This window comes from Numida meleagris, chromosome 3, assembly GCF_002078875.1.
Source record: "Numida meleagris isolate 19003 breed g44 Domestic line chromosome 3, NumMel1.0, whole genome shotgun sequence".
Taxonomy (NCBI): Eukaryota; Metazoa; Chordata; class Aves; order Galliformes; family Numididae; genus Numida; species Numida meleagris.
In genome coordinates, this window is record NC_034411.1 from 30,316,332 (window position 1) to 30,339,102 (window position 22,771).

The window sequence follows — 22,771 nt, forward strand, 5'->3', positions numbered from 1 at the left end:
CCCTCCCCGTGGACCCGCCCGCTGCCGGCCCCGCTCCTTCGCGCCGCCCCCGGAGGCCCGCTGGACACCCCCCAGCGTGGGGCGGCCGCGGGGCGCTGCGAGCGGAGGCCATCTGGTTTTGCGGCGCCGGACAGAGCGCCGGCACTGAGCGGCCGTGCTCCCTGCCCGAAGCAGCGCGGTACCCGCGCGTCCGGCATCGGGTCCGGGCTGGTTTTCCCACGCAGGCGCACGCAGCCCATAGTAATCAATCGGCGTGGAGATGTTTGCCGCCGTCGTTCAAAGCCTATGGCTTTGCATAAGTGCCAAGGTACATTTCCACCGAGGGTACTTTGTCCCACGGCAGAGAAGTACGAGCGCCTATCGAGGTTGCACGCCTCAGGTGTTTGTTATCTGAGCGGTGTTTCAGGGCACTGCTGCTCCCAGCGCAGCTCCCCGTGCTCCATCTCCCGCCACACCACGCAGCCGCAGGCAGGGACTGCAGCTTGGGAGCTGGCTCCCCATGTTTTCTGCATTAGCAAACGGAACATTCAGTGCAGGCAGCCGTCAGTTCGGGTTAGAAATTCAAATTGGAAATTAGACGCCGCCAAGCTCTCCTGCAGATTCCCCACTAGCTCTCAGCATGACACTCTGTAGCACGCATCTCCCCTCAGAACCACGGCCAAACGCCACGCTCCCATTTTAAACCAGACCTGCAAAATGTCCGCGTGTGAGCAGAAGTCCTCAAAGCCGGAGAAAAAGGGAGGGGTGACACAGGTGCCTCTCGCAGGAGGTGCCCTCTCCCCTGCCCCACTCGGCAGCAGCTCCCACTGCCCAGCGGCGCACGTCGGCCATCTGTTGCAGCTTCGTGTTTCTGAACGACACGCCAAGCAGGCTGCCGGATAACAGGGCTGCCGCGCACCGGGAGATCCGTATCACACCAAATTAAATTTAAAAGCTCCCATCTGCAATTAAGCTCCTGCGGCGACTCGCAGGCAATGACGGATCCCTGCCTGGGGCTGCCTTTCCCGGCCTGCCTTCCCCAGCAGCCCCGCTCGGGAAGGTGTTGCTTGGGGCGAGCTGCAGGCACAGCCCTGCTCTCCTCTCCCTGCCCTCCCCCAGCACAGATAAGGGAAAAACATGAGCCAGCGTCACCTCAAAATGCATAGAAGGGGAAAAAAAGCAGAAGCTGCAGTGGCACTGCTTTGGGACGCCCAGCGTCATCTCTCCAGCTCTGAGATCTGCTGCACTGCTGGCTACGGGGCCACGTGGGCTCTGTGGGATTTGGGGGGGGACCTTCATACCACGCTGGCCCGGGCCCCGTGACACCAGCCGAGAGGTCATGCTTGCAGCCCAGCAGCAAAAGCAAACATCTGAGCATCAATCAGGTGTTAGTGTTATTTATAGACTCCTATCTGAGCTAAAAACTATGGGAATCGATGCCCTGCAGACAAGGGCTTCCAGGAGCTGGTGGTGATAAAGTTCTCGGATGCTGTCTGGAGAAGCATCGCCACATCTCCTCTTAGCCAGATTTTCCATTACATCTCTGCGGGAGGAGCAGTGGGTGCAGCTGCCTCACCCCAGGCTGCCAGCAGCAGCGTGCACAGCGCTTACCATCGCCAACATGATGCATCACGCGTTGCTTAATTCACTGCTCTGCCCCTCGCCACATTGCCGGGCCACGGCTCAGGGCTGCGGGTGCGCATCCGCTAACAGCCAGCCTTGGGCTCGGGGATGTCAGAAGGACACGGGGCCGTCCCCCGACTTCTCACATCAGAGGGGTGCTGCAGCGGCGATGTGTGGTGGTGCCCCGGTGCGTGGCCTTGGGGCAGACCCGGGGAGATGCCTCCTTCCCTGAAGGGCTGTGCCGAGCAAACCCACACGGACCAGCGCACGCCCCAGCTGCGAGGCCGTGCTGCCTTGCTCCATCCCGGCCGGGTGCGGCGCCTGTGCCGAGTACCTCTCCCGAACAACTCCGGCGTTGCCAAGCTCGCACAATAACTCAGCTCCCAGGAGAGCCCAGCAGCTGCGGAAAGCGCTCCTGCCCCAAGCCAGGCGCAGCTGGTGCTTCGCCCAGCAGCCAGTACCAGCACCGCAGCTACACCGCACCACCGCGGCACACGGAGCACAAAGCGGCGCCGAGCGGGGCCAGGCTCACAGCTCTCCCCTCCCCATGAAGCAGCGTGCTGCCAAAGCGCTGCTGCTGGCAGATCGCTGTGCTGCTGCAGCAGAGGGAAGGCAGGCAGCGGAGCCTCCCCCCTACAGAACATGGAATTCCACCGGTGCTGCTCGTCTGGGGGAGTGCTCCTTCCCAAACCTCAGCTGTGTACCACAGGCAGACCAACGCCGTCACCTGGAGCCCAGCTTGCACGCTGTGCCCACAACTGGTTTTCAACAGGAGAATAAATAGGAGAAGTGCTCCCCTTTGAGACATGCCTGCTGCCAAGCATTGCACAAAGCTGCTTTTTTTTTTTCTATGTAGCAACTCCCTGCTTCCACTGAAGCGACCAAATCCAAGCAGGGAGGCAAACAAACAGCTGCTTTTGAAGACAAGAGCGAAACATGAGGTTTGTTCCAGGCTGTGGTAATGCATCACATGAGCTGGAGAAGTATTCTCTGCGCCTCTTGGGCAAAATGTGAGTTTTAGAACCCGAGGAGCTGGTTCCTATTTGTATGCAGTCCACGTCCCGAGGAGCCTTTCCACTTGGCGCCCACGCCGAGCATTCCCCCAGAGCTCTGCAGGCGCTCTGCAGCCATACGTTCCTTAAGCCACCCCCTCCTCCTGCAGGACGCGATCTCCTTTCCCCTTCGTTTGCCACAGACAAGAAATTGAGGTAGCGCGAGGACACAGACCGCGGGTGGGCACGGAGCTGCATGCCATCCTGTGCCCATCCCACATCCACGCTTTCCATCCCAAATCCAGTGCCCACCACGGGGCTGTGCCACGGCCTCCCAGCAGGAAGGATTACAGGCTGCTTTGGCTTTGGGGTGTTTTGGCTCTGCATCGCCCAGATGATGCCTGGCACAGCAGCTGTGGGCACGGAGCTGCTGGGGCACTCCTCTTGCAAAGGGCCTTTTGCAGTAGCGAGAGCAGCCCCAGCCACCTGTGTTGCCCGCAGCCTGCTAGCAGGAAGCAGGGCCATAAAGCGCAGCAGGCATATCGGGGGCACCTCCGGGCCCCCCGGGCACACATGGCTGGTTTGCTCTGCCCGCTGCTCAGCAGGGATGGGAGGAGCCAGCTCCCATCCTGGGCCAAATCCTCTGGCAGCTCTCCATGAGCGCGCAGTCACCCGTGAGGCAGTACCCACAGAGCAGAGAGGCAGCGGGATTAGCAGGCAGAGCAGGAGCAGGGTGGAAGCAGATTAGTGGCCATATCCGGTTCTGCACACGTGTGACAGGGCAGTGGAGCAGAGCCAAGTCAGGAGAAGGAGCGTTTTAATCGGTCACGTGGAGGAACACCCTACAGGCTACTGGAAATAAGTTATAATGCGGTCCTGCATGCTCTGGAGATCCCCAGCTCACTGCTGAACTCAGCGCAGGTTTCCTTCACCAGTCCCTTAGGGACAGGGCTCTCCTGTCACTGCCCGGGGACACCTGCCCTGCATTTCAGGCAGTGATGCTCACCTGTGTGCCACAGTCCCATCCCACACTGTGGACCTTGGCTATGCCTTCACCACTGGCAGGGGGCTGCCCTGTCCCACTGCATTCTCCCACTGCTGGGCCTGCGGGACATGCAGGCAGTGCTGCTGAAATGGGGCCGTGGGGGCCTTTCCACCTCAGCAAGCACAAACAAATGTCTTTGTCCACTGGCTCAGCAAGGGGCCCGGGCATGTGTGGGGCTCCAGCCTCATCCATCAGCCTGAGGGGAGGCCCCAAGGCAGGGCAGCACTGCAGGGACAAGGGGCTGGTGCTCCCCTTCGCTGAGGGCTGGGAGCACAAACCCCTCTGCCAAAGCCACTGCCAAGGGTCCCGCTTGCTGCTGACTCCTGGTTGTGGCCCTACCCACAGCAGTTCCTCCTTCCCCATTCCCTTTCCGCACCCCTGCTCCCCTCTACAGCTCTGCTGCCCCATTGCTCCCTCTGACAAGCATTTACTGCTTAATGGCAGCTATTAAGCAGAGCCACAGGTCAGCTGGTTACTGAATGACAGACAGCCCGGTAGCCAACACACTCCAGGTGCAGCATTGTCCTCCATTCCACTGCAGGCATCTTCCACCTGCAAGGGGCTGGGCTGAGACCTTGGGAAATCTGGGACAACACACAGTGCAGGCTCCTGGTTACACAAGTTAACCCCTGTGAGATCATAGAATCATAGAATTAGCTAGGTTGGAAAAAGACCTACAAGATCATCCAGTCCAACCATCCACCTACCACCAATAACCCCAGTAAACCATGTCTCTCAACGCTATATCTAAACGTTTCTTGAACATCTCCAGGGACGGTGACTCCACCACTTCCCTGGGCAGCCCATTCCAGCACCTGACCACTCTTTCAGAAAAGTAGTGTTTCCTAATGTCCAGCCTAAATCTCCCCTGGTGCAACTTGAGGCCATTCCCCCTCATCCTGTCACTAGTTACAAGAGAGAAGAGGCCAACCCCCAGCCCATTACAACCTCCCTTCAGATAGTTATAGAGAGCAATAAGGTCCCCCCTGAGCCTCCTCTTCTCCAGACTGAACAATCCCAGCTCCCTCAGCCGCTCCTCATAAGGCCTGTGCTCCAGACCCCTCACCAGCTTCGTCGCCCTCCTTTGAACACGCTCCAGGGCCTCAATGTCTTTCTTGCAGTGAGGGGCCCAAAACTGGACACAGTACTCGAGGTGCTCCAAGGCATTGGGAAACCGCAGCCTCGGGGCCACCAGAGTGCCCTGTCCCGTGCAGCCACCATGATTCTTGCCCCAGGTGTCCTTGGCAGCAGCATAGCCACAAGTACCCACAGTGGGTGGCCCATTGCTGTGGTGCCCAGGGTCACATCTAGCCCTTGGTGGCAGCGCCAACATCCTGTGAAGGAGCAGAGCTGCTGGGGAAGGATCCGGCTGGTGCCCAGCCATGCTTGTAAAGTGCACCGGGGAGCTGGGAAAGGGATGACCTGCCAGGGAGAAGGGTGAGCTGCTGCCATGTGGTCCCCTCCCTGCCAAAGCCCATCTGTACCGAGTGACAACCGGGAGCCATGCCTTCCCAAGGCATAGGGACAACGGGCAGAGCCACGTGTGGCTTTCAAGTAGTGCTACCACAGCCGGATGCTGCTCACCCACCACGGGGTTCTTAGGGACAGAACCACGAGGGTCGCAGGGATGGCACCACAGGGACCATTGGGATGGCATCACGGGGACTGTGGCATGCAGCCACCTGCAGAGAGGCAGCTCTCAGGAGCTCTCCTAGCAGTGCCAGCCCCAGACTGTGCCCAGCCTGATGGCCGCTGGCTGCCGAGGAGGAATTCAGCTGTGTAAACACCTGGCACGGCTGACTGGATCCTGTTTGGAGAAGGAAGCCTGCTCTGTCATGCTTTCCCCTCCAGGCAAATCGGTGGTGGCTGAATGCTCCCAAACATCTCCTGGGGAGTTTTCCAGCAGGGCCCTTTCCCACAGCTCTAGCACAAAGAGCACCCATTATTCCCCTCCCTGCCAGCTGAGCTCGCCTGCGTTCCCAGGCCATAACAAGGCCCCAGGGCCAACCGGTGGAGTGCAACGATGGGACATCAAAAGCAGGGCAAAGCCACGGCCGGGCACCAAGCAAACCGAGCACCCAGGAAGGGGGGAAAGCCTACACTCCCCACCAGCTATCCCCCTGCCTCCGTGGCCCCGCGTGTGCCCCTGGACAGGGGATATGCTGGGAGACAGAAACACTCAGGAGTGCCACCGGGATTCGGTGTGCGGGTGTGGAGATGCTATGGAGCAGAGCGCGGTGTGCCACAGAGGGATGCCTCAAACGAGCAGCACCTGCTTCTCCCTGTGCGATGCATGCCGGGTGCCAGCCTCACCCCACGGCATCCCCCGGCCCTTGCTTAAGCCAGGAGTCCCGCCCCTCATCCTAAGCACGGCGGGGACGGGGACACCGGGCGCCGCAGGCCCCGGGACACGGCAGCCCCAAACTCACGGAGGAGCGCGGCCCGGTGCTGCCCTCTGGTGGCCGAAGCCGGCGGTACGCCCGTCCCCGGCGCCTCGAGGCTGGGCCGGGGCTGGGAGCCGGGAGCGGTGCGGAGGGGGCTGACTCGGCGCACCCGTTCTCGGCTGCTCGGAACTTGCTGGCAGTCTCCAGGGAAACAGCCTGCCCTACCTACTGACGTCCCAAACCCAGGCGATCTTTCCGACAGAACAGAAGGCAAGAGCGGCCCCCGCAGCAGCACTGTCGGCTTCCCATGAAATCCTCCACCCGAGGAGGAGCTGAGGGCACCGCCTTCTCCTTGCCTTTTCCAGTCCCTTCAGGATCCGGCATCTCCAGAACCTCGCCTGCCTTTCGCTGGTGCGGCGACCGGGTTTGCGGAGCCGGGGAGCTACGCTGCCGCTGGGATGCGGTGCCGGGGGCGACGGGATCCCCGCAGAAAGCCACCGCTCCCCGAGCAGCCGGCGAGTTCCCCGAACGGCAGCTTCCCGCTGAGCCCTCGCGCTCCGCCCTACACGGGGTCAGGACAGTGCGAACCGAGGGCCTGTGGCCCCGGACGCCGCACACGGCCCGGGCACGGGGACAGCACGCGGTGAGGACGGAGCGGTGGGAGCAGTGCCAGGGCCGAGGGCGGGCGCTCAGAGGTCAGCTCGCTAATAAAAGGGTCACGGGACAGTGAGTGGTTGCGAGGACAAGGGGCGAGCGAGGTCCGAGCAGCGCCGGAGTGGCTCGGGGAGAGCTCCCCGGTGCTCCCCGGGAGCACACAGACGCATCGGGACTGCGCCAGCACGGCCAGGAACACGCTGGGGCACAAGCACCCGTCGGGCAGCCCGTCACCCCGCAGCACCCCGACCCCTCAGTGTCACGGCACCCCCGTCCTGGGGGCACGCAGCGCCTCGGGGCGCGGCCACGCGTGCTTACGTGGTCGTTCCGGGGCTGTAGGGAGCAGTGCTCGCTACGGTCGCCGGCTCCTAGCGCGCTGCCCTGCGCCAAGGACACGCGGTGCGGGACAGCCCACGGGCCGGCTGCGGTGTCCTTGTCAACGCGGGGCCGCAGAACCGCCCGGCTCGGGTCCGGGGCAGAGGAGCGCGGCAGAGCTCGCCGCGGGCCAGGGGCACCGTGACCTTGGCCACCCCGCAGCCACAGTGCGGCTCCCCGCAGCAGGGCTCTCGGAGCCGGCTCCCTCCCCGCTCCACGGGGGAACGCGGCAGGGCCGCCGCCCGCCCTCCCCCCCGCCCCGCCCTGCCGTTACCTCCGGGCTCGGGGATGATCCCTCCTGCTGCGGCCCCCCCCGCCGCTCCCCGGGTTCTGGCAACGACCAGCTCGGCGCGGCTCCCGGCGGCTCGGCAGGTGGAGGGTGGCTGCGTGCGGGCGCGGATTAGCGGGGGGAAGCGGCGTCTGCCATAGGAACGGCGAGCGGCATTCGTCAGCGGGGCCCAGCGCCGGGGCGGGGGAGAGGGGAGAGCACCGCGGGCGGGGGGGACGGCGCCCACCGCGCCGTGTTCTGTACACAGCGTGCCGCAGGCGCCGGCTCTGCCGTACTGGACCCGGGCCACCGCGGGCCACTCGCTGCGGGCCGGCTGTAACGCATGGGCCGGGGTGGGGGGGGTAGGGGACCCTCCGCCGGGCCCCCCAGCGGCTCCGGAACGAGGCGGCACCTGCCGGGCTGTGCGCTCCGGCACCGCGCTGGCCCCCGCCCAGCGCATCCCTCAGCCCCGCGCCGCTCCTCTCTTCCCATTAAGGCAGTGCAGCGCGCACGAGCCGGGAGGAAAAACAGGTGCCCGAGCCAAGAGCCGGAGCCAAGCGGGGGCCGCGGCCTCGACTCGGGGCCTCCCGCCTCCTCGCAGCCCCACGAAGCCCCCCGCTCGGTGACAGCCGCCCCCCGCCGTGCCCGGCCCCGGCGACGGAGCGGGACGCTGGGGTGGGGGGAGCAGCCCCACGCCCGCTCCTTGCGGTTCCGCGCTCCCCGCCCGCGCTACGGTGCTGGGCGGCAGCCAAGCCGGCTATTTTAAGCCCTGTCCCGCGCCTGCGGAGGAGAGGCTGAGCCACGGAACCCGCCCGGACTCCTGGTCCCCGCCTCAGAGACTTCCCCCTTTGCCTCAGCGCCGGCACACAGCTGGGTTTGCACGAGCTGCTCCTTCCTCTTCCTCATAGCCAGGAACCAGAGAGGCTGAAGCCAGCACAGCCCGGAGCCACTGCTGCAAAACACCCTGTGCACGGGAAACCGCGGGGCCCGGCCCCGGCCCCGGCACGTGGTGCCTGCGGCCATCCTGCGCTGAGCAACTACAGTTTGCTGACCAGGCAGCAGCTGCCCTGCTGAGCAGGTGTGGGAGACGGCCCGGGTGCCCGTGGGATGAACTGAGCTGGGGGCACACCACGGACCCAAGTTCCTCGGGGAGGTGCCGAGCACCGAGCCCGGCGCTGATAGCCCCCTCCCCAGAAGCCACCGCCACCCTCCTCGGCAAGGACCCGGGGCCCCGCCACGGGCTGGATGAAGAAACTCCCAGACCGAGTGTCTATCTGTTTTTTAATAAAAACAACCCCCCCCGCCCCATCTGTGCTGCTTGGGGGGAGACACCTGGGGGCGAGCACCCTGTGCCAGAAAGGGGAGCTGGGGTGCGGTGCAGCCTCCTCCCGGGGAGGGGGTGAGCGGTGAGCTGGTGCTGAGAGCAGACATGGTGCAAGGATGGCACCTGAGAGGAGGAAAATGGACAGGCCTGGGTTCACTCCTTCTTCCCAAAGAACTTCTTGAAGACGGATTTGTTTTTGGGGCGAGGAGGGTCAGGGGTCTTCTCCCCCAGCATGTCCTGTGGGCTCCCCGGCCGGGCCACAAAGGAGTGGCAGCGTGCCCTGGGCATGGCTGCTGATTGCTCGCTGATGTACAGCGTGACCGAGTAGCTGCTCCCAGCCTCCGGCGGCTCCTGGGGCATGGCCACTGGCATGATCTTCTGGTAGGTGGCTGCAGGAGGGAGCAGTGAGCGAGGTTGGGGATACCAGCTCCGTGCCAGAGCAGCACCATCCAGGTGGCTGCAGGGACAAGGGCGCTGGTGCCATCTCCTGGCAGTGACAGCGAAGCCGGCACCCAGCCCAGAGCAGCCATGCTTCAGCCTGGCCCAAGGTGCAGGAGATGCCTCCTGGTGGGACAGGTGACCCGTCCCACCACCACTACCACTCAAACTGACACACGACCAATGCCAGAGGGCATGGGGACCGCTGGGCAGGGCTGCCACACACACGTGTGTGCCCTGGCATTGCCATACCTGAGGTGAAGGAGTAGGACCTCCGCTTGTTGGCCACCAGCCCGTAGTCGTCATCTGGGCAGCTGTTGTCCCACAGCCCAGGGGACATCCTGGGTGACCACTGCTGTTCCCTGGGCCCAGCTGCATGGCTGATGGCCCCACAGACATCCTCTGAAGCAGAAGAGAGACATGTTGGGGGCAGGGGGAGCAGGACACCTGAGGCAGGGGGTTGCACACTCAGGTGGAAACGTGCTCTGTAAGAGTGGGTTGCCTTCACCCAAATTCAAGACACTGACACAGAGCTGTGATACAAGGCAAGGAAACACAGGACAACCTGGTATCATCCCCAGAGAGTACAGGAAAACCCACTGGTATCCCCAGGAAGGCAACTGGTCCTTCTTATCCTCATTCCTGGGCAAGGGACCCTGAGACTTCTGGCCCACCCCCCACTGCCTTCAAGCCTGACCCACAGCCTACAGCTTCCCCCAGGGCCATCTCCCTCACACCCCTTGGGGCCGTGGAGAGGAAGCAGGGGGCTGTATGTGCAGAGCTATATGTAGGCAACAAGTAGGGGAGACCCTATGGGCCTTGGCCACCAAGACAAGGAAGTCACCTGCTGTTGCTGTCCCATCAGCTGGGCCGTCCTGGGTGCCCAGGGGCAGTTGCTGCCGAGTGTTGGAGCGGGGCAGTACCACGATCTCCGGGCTCTTGGTGGTCATGGCCTGCTGGTGTCCCTGCAGGTGCGGGCTCCCTGGGCTGGGCACCTTGCTGAACCTGGAAAGGAGCAGAGATGTACCAGGTGGGCTTGACGGAGCTCAGACAGATCTTCTATGGAAGGGCCAAGGGGAAGAAGTAGATAGTACCCACTGACTCAGAGTGCCTAATAGCACACTACCATGGTGTGGGTCTCCAGATGCAGTGAGAGGAGAGCAGCACCCACCACTGAGTATGGCACAGAGCTGCCCTGGGAGTTGGCTGGCCCCTGGCTACTCACCCCCCAGCAGCCCTGGGGCTCTCGACGCACTGCGTGGCTGCCTGGAAGTAATCCACTTCGGGGAAACCTGGGGCACAGCAAACAGCGTGTTGGGGGACAGAGGCACAAATCAGCAGCAGGGCTGCACTCTGGCTGTCCCCATCCCGCCAGCTCCAAGGGCTGTAGGCAGGGTGCCTGCTCCTCCTGCCCACCCAGGGGCCGCTCACCTGAGTTCTGCTGCAGCTTGGAGACCCATTCGTTCATGAGGGGCTGGGACGGGGCCCTCAGGAGGTACTCGGAGCCATCCCGCAGCCTGGGAGAGAAGAACAAGTCAGCAGCGAGACCAGCGTGCCTTACAGACAGACGCCATCTCTGTACTCACTGCAGCCTGAAGCAGTTGGTCTTCTTCATGTACTCAGTGTCCGGCGTGCAGACGGCTCCAGAGAGGTTCAGGGGAAGGGCCACCACGGAGCTCTGCAGCACAGGGAAGGGCAGAAGCAGCGGTGAGGTGTGCGGCTCCCAGTGCTCCGAGGGGGAGGACCCCCGCACACAGCCCGCGGCACCGTACCTTGAGGCTGTCCCTGCGGTCCTGGTAGAAGCACAGCGTCTGCCTCATCAGCACAGCATGGAAGAGGCCCCAGGTGCGGCAGCTTGCCTGTGGGATGTGGGTGGGAATGGCCGTGACATGGAGCGGCAGCTCACTCCACAGCCTCGAGCCCCAGTGCCCCGCTCCTAAAGGAGCCGTACCTTTCTGCCCCCCGCCTGCAGCACGTGCTTCCTTTCCAGCGTCCCCTCCATCATCTGGAACTCCACTTTCCCGGTGGCAGCCTGCAAGCAGAGCAGAGCGGCACTTGGTGAAGCAGTGCTGGCTTAGCCCAGGGCAGACCCCCGGCCCAGCACTGACCTTGCTGCTCCCTCTCCCCTCTTCCCGCTGCCTGTGCCGATCCCACATGCCGGGGCTGTCCGAGGGGGCTGTGGATGGCAGCTCCTCCAAGCAGGGGGTGGCCCCATGCCTCTTCTCCCCAGGCGGGCTGTGCAGGAGCCGGGCAGCGCTGGGCAGGGTGAACTTGGCCACCAGCACATTGTTGGCTGCTGACAGGATGAGGGGCCCGCCGGCGGTGTCGGAGCTGGGGGGGCTGCTTGCTGTGCGGCTGGGTGCCCGCCGCTCACCTGCCCCATCCCAGATAGCCTGCAGCTCCTCCTCCTCCTCCTCAAACTGCCCGTGGGCAGGGTGGCACACCTCGGTACCCAGTGCCGGACTGGGGGGCTGCGGGGGGCCCAATGCCCACTCAAAGACAGAGAGCTGGGTGGGAGCGGCGGGGGAAGCGCAGGCAGCGCTGGCACCTGCTCCTGCCCTGCCCGAGGTGCTGGTGGGGGATGGCCCCAGCTCCAGCCGAGCAGCTTCATGACGCCTGGCCCTGCTGCCGGGGCTGCCATCCTGGTACGAGTGGGCACCCAGCACGTCCCGCTCCCGGCTGCTGACATGGGGCGGCCGGCTTGGCCGAGAGTCCAGGATTCCCTCACCAGCACTGCTGGGTTGCTGCGGGCTGCCGTGCTCCTCCAGGCCCCAGGCCTTGTGCCGGCCATAGCTGGGATTGAAGCTCACCTCTTCAAACCACGTTCCTCGCTCGCCCTGAGGGGCCTTCCCCAGATCTTGACTCTGTCCCCCCGTGTCCTCCTCCTGCTGCCCAGCCTCACTGCTGGGCTGCCAGTGCCGCACTTCCCTGCCCTGTCTCTCCTCCTCCGGTGGTGCCGCATCCCGGAGGCACCCCAGGTCCTTGGGCAGCTCCAGGCTCAGCACGGAGCCCAGGGCAAGCTGGGGGCACAGGGGCTTTGACCCCGGAGAGACGCAATGGGGCTGGGGGTGCCTGGGGGCCACCCCACACTCGGCATCAATGTCCCGCACCAGGGGGTTCTTCACGTAGAGCAGCAGCTCCCCGAGTGGGGGGCTGGGGGCTGCCCCCGCTGCCTTCCTGCGGCCGCACTTGAGAGGCCACGTATTGGTGGGGCCACGGCACTCCTCGGGCGGGGGCTGCAGGGAGCTGGAGCCCATGATGCCCTGCAGTGTCAGCAGCTGTGCCTGCTCGGCCCTCGCCCGCTCCCTCCGCTGCAGGCTGTTGAAGAGGGAGCCGGCCCCGGCTTTGGGCAGGGTGTGTGAGTCTGATGGCGTGGCAGCGCTGGGTGCTGGTGGGCGGCAGGATGCAGCAGGCAGTCGCTTTGCTGGCTGCGGTGTGCTGGAACTCTTCCTGGCTTTCTCCCCATAGCTCTCCTCCAGTGGTGCCTGCGGACACAAAGGAGCAGAGGGGTGACCACCGTGCTCCCAAAACACTCCCACAGCCCCGGACATGTGGAGCTGGGAGCCACAGAGCTTCCCCCCCAGCACCCCCAGGACACCGTCTCTAGGAAGCAGCTTGGCCTGGAGGAGCTGGAATGCATCTCCCTGGGGAGATGCCACCCCCAGCCCTTGGGGCGGCTCGCAGCCCCTCACAGCCCCTCGCCCTCGGTGCCGGGCACATGGTTGTGGCAGAGCAGGGCAGCACAGATGCAGAGTGGGCGGGTTCACACCATGCAGCCACTGTCCCACATGCAGCCTTCCCGAGCTGTTACCTCTTCCAGCAGCGGGCGAGGCAGCTTTCTCTTTCGCTTTAAACTACCCCAAGTGTTTCCTAAAAGCCCCTGGCAACGCTTCCAAAGGGTTTTAGAGCCTGAGGTTTTAGTGGCAGGGAGCTGAGCAGCAGGAGAGAGACAGAGAGAAGTGAGGGAAGTGTGGGGTGAGGAGCTTTAGCCAGGGGAGCGCAGGCAAATGGGTGGCACAAGCTCGTCCTTAGCCCTTGGGAATTGCTCAGCATCCAGCAGAGACATAGGCCTGGGGACAGCCCAGCCAGGTGTCACCATGGGAGACGCCCCAGAGCCCTACAAGCCCCTGGCACAGCTCCCCACAGTCTTGCACTCACGATGCAGCCCTACGTACCGTCCGCGGCACCTCTTCAATCTGCACCTTCTTCTTCTCACCCTTCTTGCTGATGCTCAGAATCAGGTTGACCGTTCCCCCCAGCCCACTGGGGCCCCGTGGCGGCAGCAGCAGCGTAGAGGTCTCAGAGGGATCCCAGGCCAGAGCCTCCTCGGAGGGTCCCAAGTTGCTAGGCTCCCCCCAGCTCCGCTCCTCTCCCAGTGGGGTGTCTGAGAAAGGTGATGCTGGAAGGGAGCCCGCCGCTCCCTCCAGCACCTGCGGCCCTGGACCTGGCATGGGCGTGAGGAGGGAGCAGAGTGTGGTCCTCTCTGGGCTGAGGATGCTCTCCTGAGCACATGGGGCATGCTGCTCCTGGGGAATGAAAGGAAAGAGACGGTAGAGGAGGGGTTGCTCTATTTCAAGACAATCCTCCCCTTGTCCTGCCTGAAGCACCGAGTGTCTGTGGGAATGACACATCCCTTATCTACTTCTGTGCCACTGGCTTCACCCAGAGCTCTCAGTACAGCTGGGTGCTCACCTGGGTGGCAGGGGATGGTCGCAAGGGGCTCTCTGGATCCCTCCTGTCCTCCTGCTTGCTCCCGGGGTCCCTCTGGTGCCTCTGTGCTCTCCAGCGCACCAGTACCCAGCCCAGCATGCTCTGCAGCTCCTCCAGGCGCTCCTGGATCTGTGAAGATGGAAAGGAGCTGCTGGGTGGCTCACAGGGACCGTGTACGACTCACCAAGCTATGTGCCCAAGCCTGCTCTCTCCTCCAGGTCTGCTCCAGCAGGATTTCTGTAGGACGCTGAGAGGCTGCCCACCACTTACCACTGCGCTCAAGTTGTGCTCCTCAGCCACCAGCTGCTGCCCTGCTGCTGCCAGCTTCTCAAACTCCTTCAGCTTCCCCTCGATCTTCCTTTCCAGCTCCTCACACTGGGGCTCCAGAAGACCGTAGCTGCTTGGGCTCTCTGAGAAGATCTGAGCCCGTGTGTCCTCTGTCCAGGAGCTGAGGGCACAGGAAGGACAGGCTAAGGTACAGACCAGCTCAGCCCCAGGGAAGCCATTCTCGACCTGTCCTCATCTCCTAGAGGACATGGTTTCTCAATCATACAACGCGTCCCAAAAGCTGCCAATGGCTGTGCAGGGTCCGAGCTCCCCCCATCAGCTATCCCTCAGGTGAGCTGACAGACACATGAGGTCTTATAGATAATGTCTTGGCCCCCAGCTCTGGCTCCAGCACTGCCTACATACATGCCAGCATCCCCAGCTCTGGCAACATCACACCATCAGAACCACTGCCACAAAGGTGACCCCAGCAGCTCACTGTCACTTACATCATGGCCAAGTAATCCTTGAAGAAGTGCCGCAGCCGACCAGCCTGCTGCACGTGGGCACGGGTCTCCTGCAGCAGCTCCTGCAGCCCTGCCCACTCCTGCAGTGTGCGCTGCGCCTCCCGGCTGATGGGGCACAGGCGAGCGGGGCAGAGTTCTTGCAAGCGGGACGCTTTCCGCTCTAGCTCCTCCAGCTTCCCCTGCAGGCCCTCTGACACCGCACGCTGAAGACCAGAGAGAAAAAGGGATTCAGGATGCTTAGCGTGACATAGTAATGAACTCTCAACTCTTAACCTGAGCACAGGATCCACTTTACATGCTGGTCAGTATACACCCAACCCATCCCATTTCCCACTGCACAAAAAGGCCAGGAGCAGTGCTACTCTCTGCAGCCAGGCTGGGCTCTCCTGCATCCTGGGACCCAGGGAAGGAGAGGAGCACACAGGCAGGGATGTGGGGGTTCTCCCAGGGCATAGAGAGCCACGCTGCATTGGGAGGATGAGCAAAGCAAAGGGCTGTGGCTTCCCCGCATGCCCGCCTGAGTCACCTCCCCACTGACGGAAAGATGAGCGAGGTGCTGGCAGCCGGGCGCTGGCACACGGGAGCTGACGCAAGCGCTCTCCCTTCCCTGGCCCGAGCTGGGCTCCACTGGAAAATTCCAGCCTGGACGGTGCAGCGTGCCAAGGCTGACGACACCTGGGCCCCTGGGGGCCAGCGCCTCCCTGGGATGGCCTCATCCAGCCCCGACACCTCCCCGCCAGGCACCCGGCTGGCCATGGTGCTCCCAGGCTCACCTCCATCTCCTGCTGCCGGCTCTGCAGGCCCTGCAGCCCCGGGAGGTCCTTCTCACTTTTCACTGTGGTGAAACCGCTCTCTGCTTGGGCAGTGTCATGAGCCAGGGCCTTGGCTTCGCAACAAAGGGCCTCCAGGTGCGGGGACACCTCTGCCACCTGGGTGGGCAGGAGGAGGAAGATGAGCCCCAGTGCAGATGTAGCAGTGCGGGAGGGAGGGGGACACCCCCCTGTTGCAACACTGATCCCGTTTGTGCCCCACGGCGATGAGTCAAGGTGCATTCCCCATCCCAACTAGGTGGCACGTCCAGCCACGGGTGGACAACCTGGGCTGCATCCCTCAACCCTCACGTCCCATCCCCTACCAGGCGCTCCAGGCTTTCCGTCTCCGCTGCCACCTCCACAACCCGCTCACGCTCCTTCACCGCACTGTTCAGCATCTCCACAGCCTCCTGCAGCTCTCCCAAAGGACTGCTCACCTCCTTGCTGTCTTCAGCCTGGGCTGAGAGCGGGGGGAAAGCCCCCTGCGAGCCATGACGCCTGCTCCCTGGCTGAAGCCAAGAGACACCGGGCATGAGGGAAGTGGGGAGCGACCCTCTGAGCAGCCAGGCTGGAGAGGGGCACCCTAGGCTCTCCCTGCCTGCCACAGACCAACCCTTGGGCTGGTCCCAGCCACTGGGCAGTCCTGAGGGTCTTCCATCCCCACCGCTCACCGCCACAGGTCCCTGCCGGCTCCGCGACTCCTCCTCTTGCAGGTTCTGCAGGAACTCAGACAGCACCAAGGAGTCACGCAGGTCAGCGGCTCGGCGCCGCAGCGCTGACTGCACTCGTGCCAGCCTGCGGGGACAGGTGTCTCGCATGGGGGACACGACCCCCTGCAGCTCCTCGGGTGGAGCATCTGTCTGCCTCCTTACCCATTCTGGGACCAGGGAGGATGCAGCCCGCCCTTGCTACTCACTTCTCCTCCACCATCTCCACCTTCCTCTGCATCTTCCTTGCCCCCTCATGCTCCATGGATGTCTCAGTCGCTGCCTCCTCCCGCAGTGCCTGGAGCTTGATGCCACACAGCATGAGCTGCCTCTCCAGCTGGTCTGTCCCCTCCAGGTCCTGGCGCAGCTCCGTGGGGCTTCGCATGGTGGCCGGCTCTGAGAGTGACCCAGCCACGGCTTGCAGCCACCGCTCAGCACGGTCCAGCTCCCCCACCAGCCTCAGCGCCTATGGGGACAGCGGGGAGGTAGAACCAGCCCCACCACCGGCTCTGAGCCACCCAGGGGTGCAGAGAGCCCCGCCATGGATACCAACGTGCAGGCAATGCTGCTCACCTTATCGATTTCCCGCAGCACCGCACCATTCTCCTCGTGCTTCCTCTGCAGGTCTTCCCACAGCTCACCCAGCTCTCGCAGCATGGCCTCCACCTGCGGGCTGCCCACTGCCTCCTTCCCCTCCTGGAAGGGAAACAGTGGTCAGGATGGCCCTGTCCAGAAATCCCCCACTGCCCCATGCCAGATAGGACTCAGCCCCAGTGCTGGAGCTGTGGTCCAGCATCACCCTACCTGGCAGGCATCGTGCACCTGGGCCTCCAGTGGCCGCATGCCCCGCTCAGCCTCTGCCTCTGTAGGGATTCTCCTCTTCCTACAGAGAGGGGGACAGTCAGGTATGACCTCCTCCCCTCCTTGGGGCTTCACTGGAAATGAAGGGGCTGGGGCTGCCATGGTGTCCCTCCAACCCAAGCACCTTCCTGCCAGCCCCCCTGGGGAGAGATGCAAGGGACAAGCTGGGTCCCAGTGGGTGCCCCTCTGTTCCCATTCCACTCTTGACAGGCACTTCCCAAGCCCATACCTCTTGCTGTCCCCTCCTGCTGCTGGAGATCCGGGGCTGCTCCTCTCGCCTTGCATATGCTCCACCATCTTCCTCGACATGTCCTTCTGCATCTGCCGCACAAAAGGACCCATGCCTCCTTTGCCCAGCCCAAAGCGTGCTTAGCTGTGTGTGACTGAGGGGCTCATTACTATGGCTCTCTGTATCCCAGCCCTGGCTGAGTGATGGGGTTTGGCCAACAACCAAATTCCCACAGGCTTGTCCATCTCCCTGCTGCAGAGCCCTGGAGATGCTGGGGCGGCAGGGCTGAGCAGCCGTGCTCACCGTGACACCGGGACCTCTCTTCTGCCTGTCTGCTTTGTTCTTCTCCTCCAACTCCTGGATGCTGACATGCCCACAGGACTCAGTGATCGCAGCCACATCTTCACCCCCTGGGAAACCACTTGCTGGAGCCAGTGCCGGAGCCTTCTCATTCCTGGAAATGGGCAGAGTGCAGCGTGGTGTGGAGGACACAGGATGGACTGGAGCTCAGGGAGCAAGGTGGAAGCTGCCCTACCTCAGTGCCTGCTGGAGCTGGACCCAGCTCTCCTTCACATCTCGGTGCTTGGCAGTGACACGAGCTGCCAGGCTGGGCTGCAGGCTGAGCAGCTGGGACACAGTTACATCCAGCATCTAGAGGACAAGGAGCAGGCAGGGTGCAGTGGCAAGACTGCTGAGGGACGTGGTGGCTGCTTGTCCCCGTGCTGCCCCCAGAGTATCTCCCCCATCCAGTATCCCATGGGTGCCAGAGCTGACCTGGTAAGGCACATGAACCTGTCTGCCAGAATGCTACCCTGGCTCGGAGGATGAGCCCTGCACTTACCATCACTTGGCTGGCTATGTCTCTGACATCCCGATCCTGGCCTATCTCAGCTTCCCCTTGCTTCTCCACGCCGCAGACACTCCTCCACTGCAAGAAGAAACTATAATCAGCGGTGGGAGGCAGATAGGACCTGCTCTCAGTATTGGCATACACATGTTCTTCAGCAAAGCTGTGCTTACTGTGCTGGGCTCTCATCCCATGCTGAGCTCTGTCCCCCAGCTCCCTGAGCTCTGTGCCCAGAGGATGCTCAGCATGGCAACTTCCACACAAGGCATGAGAATGGGGTGCTCCCCATCCAACTTCACTCTGTGTGGGGTCGTGTGGTCCCGGAGTTCGAGTGCCAGTACCTTAGCATGGATGACATCCAGCACGGCATCCGCTTGCTGCAGGAAGGCAGCAACCTCTAGGGCCAGATGCAGAGCCTCGTGGTGCTCCTTCAGGGTCCCCTGCAGCCGCAGCCACCTGCAGAGGGGAAAGCAGAGGTGAAGGGTGACCTGCGCCGTGGTGCTGGCTGCACCAGTGGGAAGCCCAGCTCTGCCCCACACAGCCCACACTGCCTCTGCTCACATCTTATTGAGGTGCTTGCGCCGGGCGGAGATGCTCCTGCTCTCACTTTTGCCTTGTTTCTCTAGCTTCTGGGCCAGGCTGTTGAGCTCCTCATGCAGGCTCTGGAACTGCTGCTCCTCCTGCCCATGAAGAGGCAGAAAGCAGAGACAGAGGTGTGAGGCCCCACTTGCAGGCTGGAAGGGGGAGATGGAGTGGGCCGTGAGGCTGAGCTCCCCCAAAATCAACCTCCAGCAGCCTCCCACCTGCTTCAAGTCAAGGATGCGGCGGGTGAGCTGGATCTTGTCCGGGCTCTCCTGCAGGAGGGCTGCCAGGGAGGGCTTCTCCTCCTGGGACAGGGGAGGCTGTGAGCAAGTTTGGGCAAGGCCGGCGTCCCACCCCAGGGCATGCTGCCCACAGCCCGCACCTTGCTCCGCATCCAGGCCTCCAGCCGCTCCGCCTTCCTGCCAAAGTCCTGCAGGCTGCGCAGCCCACCCAGGGCCCGGCTCTGGCTGGCAGCTGTCTGTCTCAGGAGCTGCCACTGCTCCCGCAGGGCCAGCAGCTGCCTCCGCACCACCTCGGCGCTGGGGCTCGGCCCACACATCAGCTGCTCACCCATCTGCAGGGCCACACTCAGCACCAGGGGCTCCTGGGGCTATGTCCCACCACGAGAGCCCGGGGCTGGCGGGGAGCTCACCTGGTTGAGCTTTATCAACGTGTTCTCGAAGTCCTTCATCTCTCTCTGCAGGGTCTGAGCTGCCTGTTCCCAGTCCTGGAGGTCGCAGCCATCCTTCAGGTCCCGCAGCTTGCCTCGCACCCAGCCTTCCGCCTGCAGCATGGGAAGAGTGTTGGATGCCTCTAACAGACCACATGGACCCAACTCACCCTGGCACAATGGGGCAGGAAGGCGAGCAGCCTTCTTCCCTGCCTGCTCTGTCCCAGCGGGAGCAGCTCCTCGCCCCCACTCCCTCCCTGCTGCCCGTTCCCATGCTGCTGGGGAGGGAACAGATGAGGAGGAAGGCGGGAAGGCGCCCGCACACGTGGGGAGGAAGCAGGGCCCGCTGCGGGCTGACCCCCTCTCCCGGGGCTGACAGCCAGGCGGAGGCGGCCAAGCATGATCTCACGCCACAACAATGGCTCTGCTCGAGGCCGCTGCGCAGCTCTTCCCGCCCCACCGCCCGCATGGAGGGCAGTCGGCCCCAACCCACGCCCCGCCGGGCTCACCTGCAGCACCTCCCGGTTGAATTGGGCGAGCGGGGCGTTCGGCTCAGGCAGGCCGGAGGGTCCCACAGCAATCTGCCCGCTGTTTCTTGCTGCCACCAGCTCCTTGCTCCTGGGGCTCTCCCTGTGGGGTGCTGCTGGGGGGGCTGCCGCCAGCTGGAGGGCAGAGGGGGGGTCAGCGTGCTGCCCCAGGGCCCTCCACACCGCCTCCAGGGCAGGCACATGGTTTGGAAGCCTGGCTCAGCTCTGTGGGCCTGCCTCGGCACTCAGCCCACCGCCCCGCCGACATGTTTGGAGTGCTCTCGGCCCATTCCCAGGCCGCGGTCCCGGGCACCGTGCTCACTGCTCCCCCGGCACGTGAAGTGCATGTGCCCACGGCATGGAGACACCTCAGGGATGCTCCTGAGTCACCCCACGGAGGACGGAAGGGCACAAAGTGACCCAAGGAGACCCCTGCTCCTGGTGAAGGGAGAAGCGCGGCCTCTCCCTGGGGCTTGGAATGACGAAACACTCTGTCAGGGTTCCAGCTCCGCCGGGGGCCATGGCGAAGGTCAGCCAGCGCGAAGGGCTGGCCCCACTCCAAGCGCGGCCCTGGGCCCAGCTGCACGGAGCTGGGGGGAGTGCGGCCACCCGGAGCTCGTTCCCAGCACGTTGGCTGGGCCCCACTGCCCCCAGGGACAGAGCTGCCCCCAGCCCTGTCACAGCCGAACCCGGGCACCGCAGGAAGCACCAGGCCACCCCAAGCTGGAACTGAGATCACTTCACGCCAGGTCTGGCCACACCACCCCCACCTTGCCCCAGGCACGGAGGAGGTGCAGGGCCCTCCAGCCCGCAGCCGGCTTCCCAGGTGGCACAGGGCAGCAGTCCCCTCCAGGGACCCAGTGGCAGCATGCATGCCAGCTGGCACCTCCTGGGAGCCAGGCTGTGGGGCCGGGCAGCGGCTGCAGGCTCCTTAAGCACTCTGGCATGTGCTGCCCTACTGATGACATGGGAGCCGCGTCTCCAAGCCTTCCTGCCTAACCACAAGAACTACAGAAATACTTTCTTTTTTCTCTCTCTCTCTTTTTAATAGCAGCACAATTCTCAGGCCCTCTTGCGACTCTGACATCTTCAGCCTCCTGATGTGGCAACAGCCCATAGTCCACTGCCTTTGGGAGCCACAAACCCAGGGCCAGCCCCGCTGTGCCCACTGGCCCCATGCTGATCTCCAAGGTTCCCTCTGCCCCATTTTTGAGCAGACCCCTTGGCAGCAAACCCCTAGCCCCATCTGTCCGTCCCAAACCAAGCCCTCAGCTGGGATGCTCAGGGTACATACCACACCAAAAGGGGAACCTCTGTCCACGGGAGAGCAGAAACCGCCAGACCAGGGGCTGCCAGGCTCCTGCTTCTCATTCTCAGCATCCACATCCTTCCTGAGAAAGACCTAAAGGAGGGCCAGGCATATCCCCATCGGCGTCCCAGTGGACGCGGCACCTTGTGCCAGCTGCCCCCTGCCCTAGGCAAAGGTGTGCCGGCTGCGGGCATCCTTCTCCCACACAGCAAAGCAGGGTAGGGGAAGCACGAGCCCACCGGGGGCTGCCACACCTGGTGGTCCAGGAGGTGAGGACTAAAATGCGGCTGACTCACAGGGAAGGACTCCCGCGGGACGCAGCGCTCACGGGGGCGAGTGGGAGAGGCAGGGGAAGGGAGCCCGGGAGCCGCGGGTAGGTATGGAGAGGAGCACGGAGAGGAGCCCCAGGGAGTTGCTGGGTTCCTGCCCCCGGCGCTGCTGCCCGTCTCGCGGGGGGACGCTCCATCCCTCGGCCCGTACCCCGCATCCCTGCGCAGCCGACCCCCGCTCTCAGCCACACAGCCCCGCGCCGTGCAGACGGGAAGGGCCGCTCCCGGCCGCGCACCGCGCCGAGCACATGGCGCTGCCTTATATGAGCGCGGGGAGCCCTCGGCCGCTGCCCGGAGCCGTACGCGTGCCGGAGGGAGCGGCGCGGCTCCGCCTGGCCTTTATTGGCAATGCAGAGAGCGGCTGGCAGCGCGCTGCGCGGCTCTCCCGGCGCTGTCCCGCCGCGAAGCAGCTGCTGCGGGCCGCGGTCACACCGCAGCGGGACCCCCGTCCCCGCACGCGGGGTTCTCGGCGCTGCCGGGCCGGGGCGCGGAGGGCGGCTGCCGGGCTCCGTCCCCCTCCCGGCGAGGGCAGCGGCCTCGTCCCGGCCTCCGTGAGTCACTTCCCTTCTGCCGGCCTCGGTTTCCCCTCCGGTCAAAGCGGGGGGGCCGGTTCCCGGCTCCCCGCACGCGGCCGCATCCCAAGGACCGAGCCCCGCTCCTTCCTCAGCCCCGGCGAAAGCCCGGCCCCAGCCGCCCCGGACCCGTGAGCCCTCCAGAAGCGCAGGAGGGCAGAGCAGCCGTCCCTGCAGCCCCGGGGCGCGCCGCAACGCCGGGACCCAGCGGTGCGCCCGCAGGGGTGGGCGCGGGGCGCGCTTACCTTGACGTGCGCCGTCCCCGCGCCGCTGTTGTTGTTGTTGCGGTTCCTCTCGCCGCCGGCCCGGGCGAGGTCCCGCGGTGCCCCCGCGTCCCCCCCGTGCCAGTTGGACAGCGTGATCCTCTTGATGGAGCGCGCCAGGGCGCCGCGGCTCACCCTCTCCTCCTCGCCCCCCCCGCCCGGGCCGGGGCCGGGGCCGGTGCCGGTGCCGCGGGGCTGCTCGCGGGGGCCGGCCCGCGCCTGGGCCAGGTACAGGGAGATGCGCTGCTCCAGGCCGGCACGGAGCCCGCGGCGTCCGTCCAGCGCGGAGGCGAGGGCGATGCCGGGGCAGGAGTCGGCGGAGAACTCGGCGGCGCACTTGGGCAGCGAGAGCTTGGTGCTGATGGTGAAGGGCTGCACCTTCCTCGCCGTGCTGCCCGACATCCTCCCGCTGCCCGCCGCCGGGGAGAGGCCGCGGGGCGGGCGGGCGGCTGGGGGGGAGCGCGGGCCCGAAGCGGC

At 64.5% G+C, this 22,771-nt stretch overlaps 2 protein-coding genes across 7 annotated transcripts in view; both read right to left on the reverse strand.

Annotated features, from left to right (window-relative positions):
• Positions 1–7,620, reverse strand: part of SLC29A1 (solute carrier family 29 member 1 (Augustine blood group)) — a 25,850-nt gene extending 18,230 nt beyond the window's left edge. The window contains exon 1 of one of the 3 annotated variants that reach the window (XM_021389554.1): positions 7,327–7,620. The gene's annotated coding sequence lies outside the window, so the exon portion shown is untranslated. Of the gene's footprint in view, positions 1–6,068; positions 6,911–6,995; positions 7,258–7,326 lie in introns of those variants that run through there. The other 2 variants (XM_021389560.1, XM_021389555.1) reach the window with 2 other exon arrangements.
• Positions 8,585–22,757, reverse strand: LOC110395330. 4 transcript variants are annotated; one of them, XM_021389547.1, is made up of 31 exons: positions 22,277–22,757; positions 21,116–21,223; positions 19,804–19,956; positions 19,277–19,408; positions 19,007–19,198; positions 18,846–18,929; positions 18,604–18,722; positions 18,384–18,498; positions 18,037–18,123; positions 17,731–17,846; positions 17,499–17,649; positions 17,196–17,281; positions 16,910–16,988; positions 16,679–16,801; positions 16,315–16,571; positions 16,070–16,193; positions 15,722–15,907; positions 15,360–15,515; positions 14,569–14,789; positions 14,063–14,240; positions 13,775–13,921; positions 13,258–13,608; positions 11,191–12,567; positions 11,034–11,114; positions 10,855–10,941; positions 10,669–10,760; positions 10,514–10,599; positions 10,308–10,374; positions 9,927–10,087; positions 9,335–9,484; positions 8,585–9,033 (listed from the first exon to the last, which is right to left on the reverse strand). In XM_021389547.1, exons 1-31 carry the CDS (start codon positions 22,694–22,696, stop codon positions 8,798–8,800), a joined length of 5,922 nt encoding a protein of 1,973 aa, XP_021245222.1. In that variant the 5' UTR covers positions 22,697–22,757; the 3' UTR covers positions 8,585–8,797. The 4 variants fall into 4 exon arrangements, with proteins under 4 accessions (XP_021245222.1, XP_021245221.1, XP_021245223.1 ...); XM_021389546.1 differs by having other exon boundaries at positions 17,196–17,287; positions 22,277–22,756; XM_021389548.1 differs by lacking the exon at positions 21,116–21,223 and having other exon boundaries at positions 17,196–17,287; positions 22,277–22,756.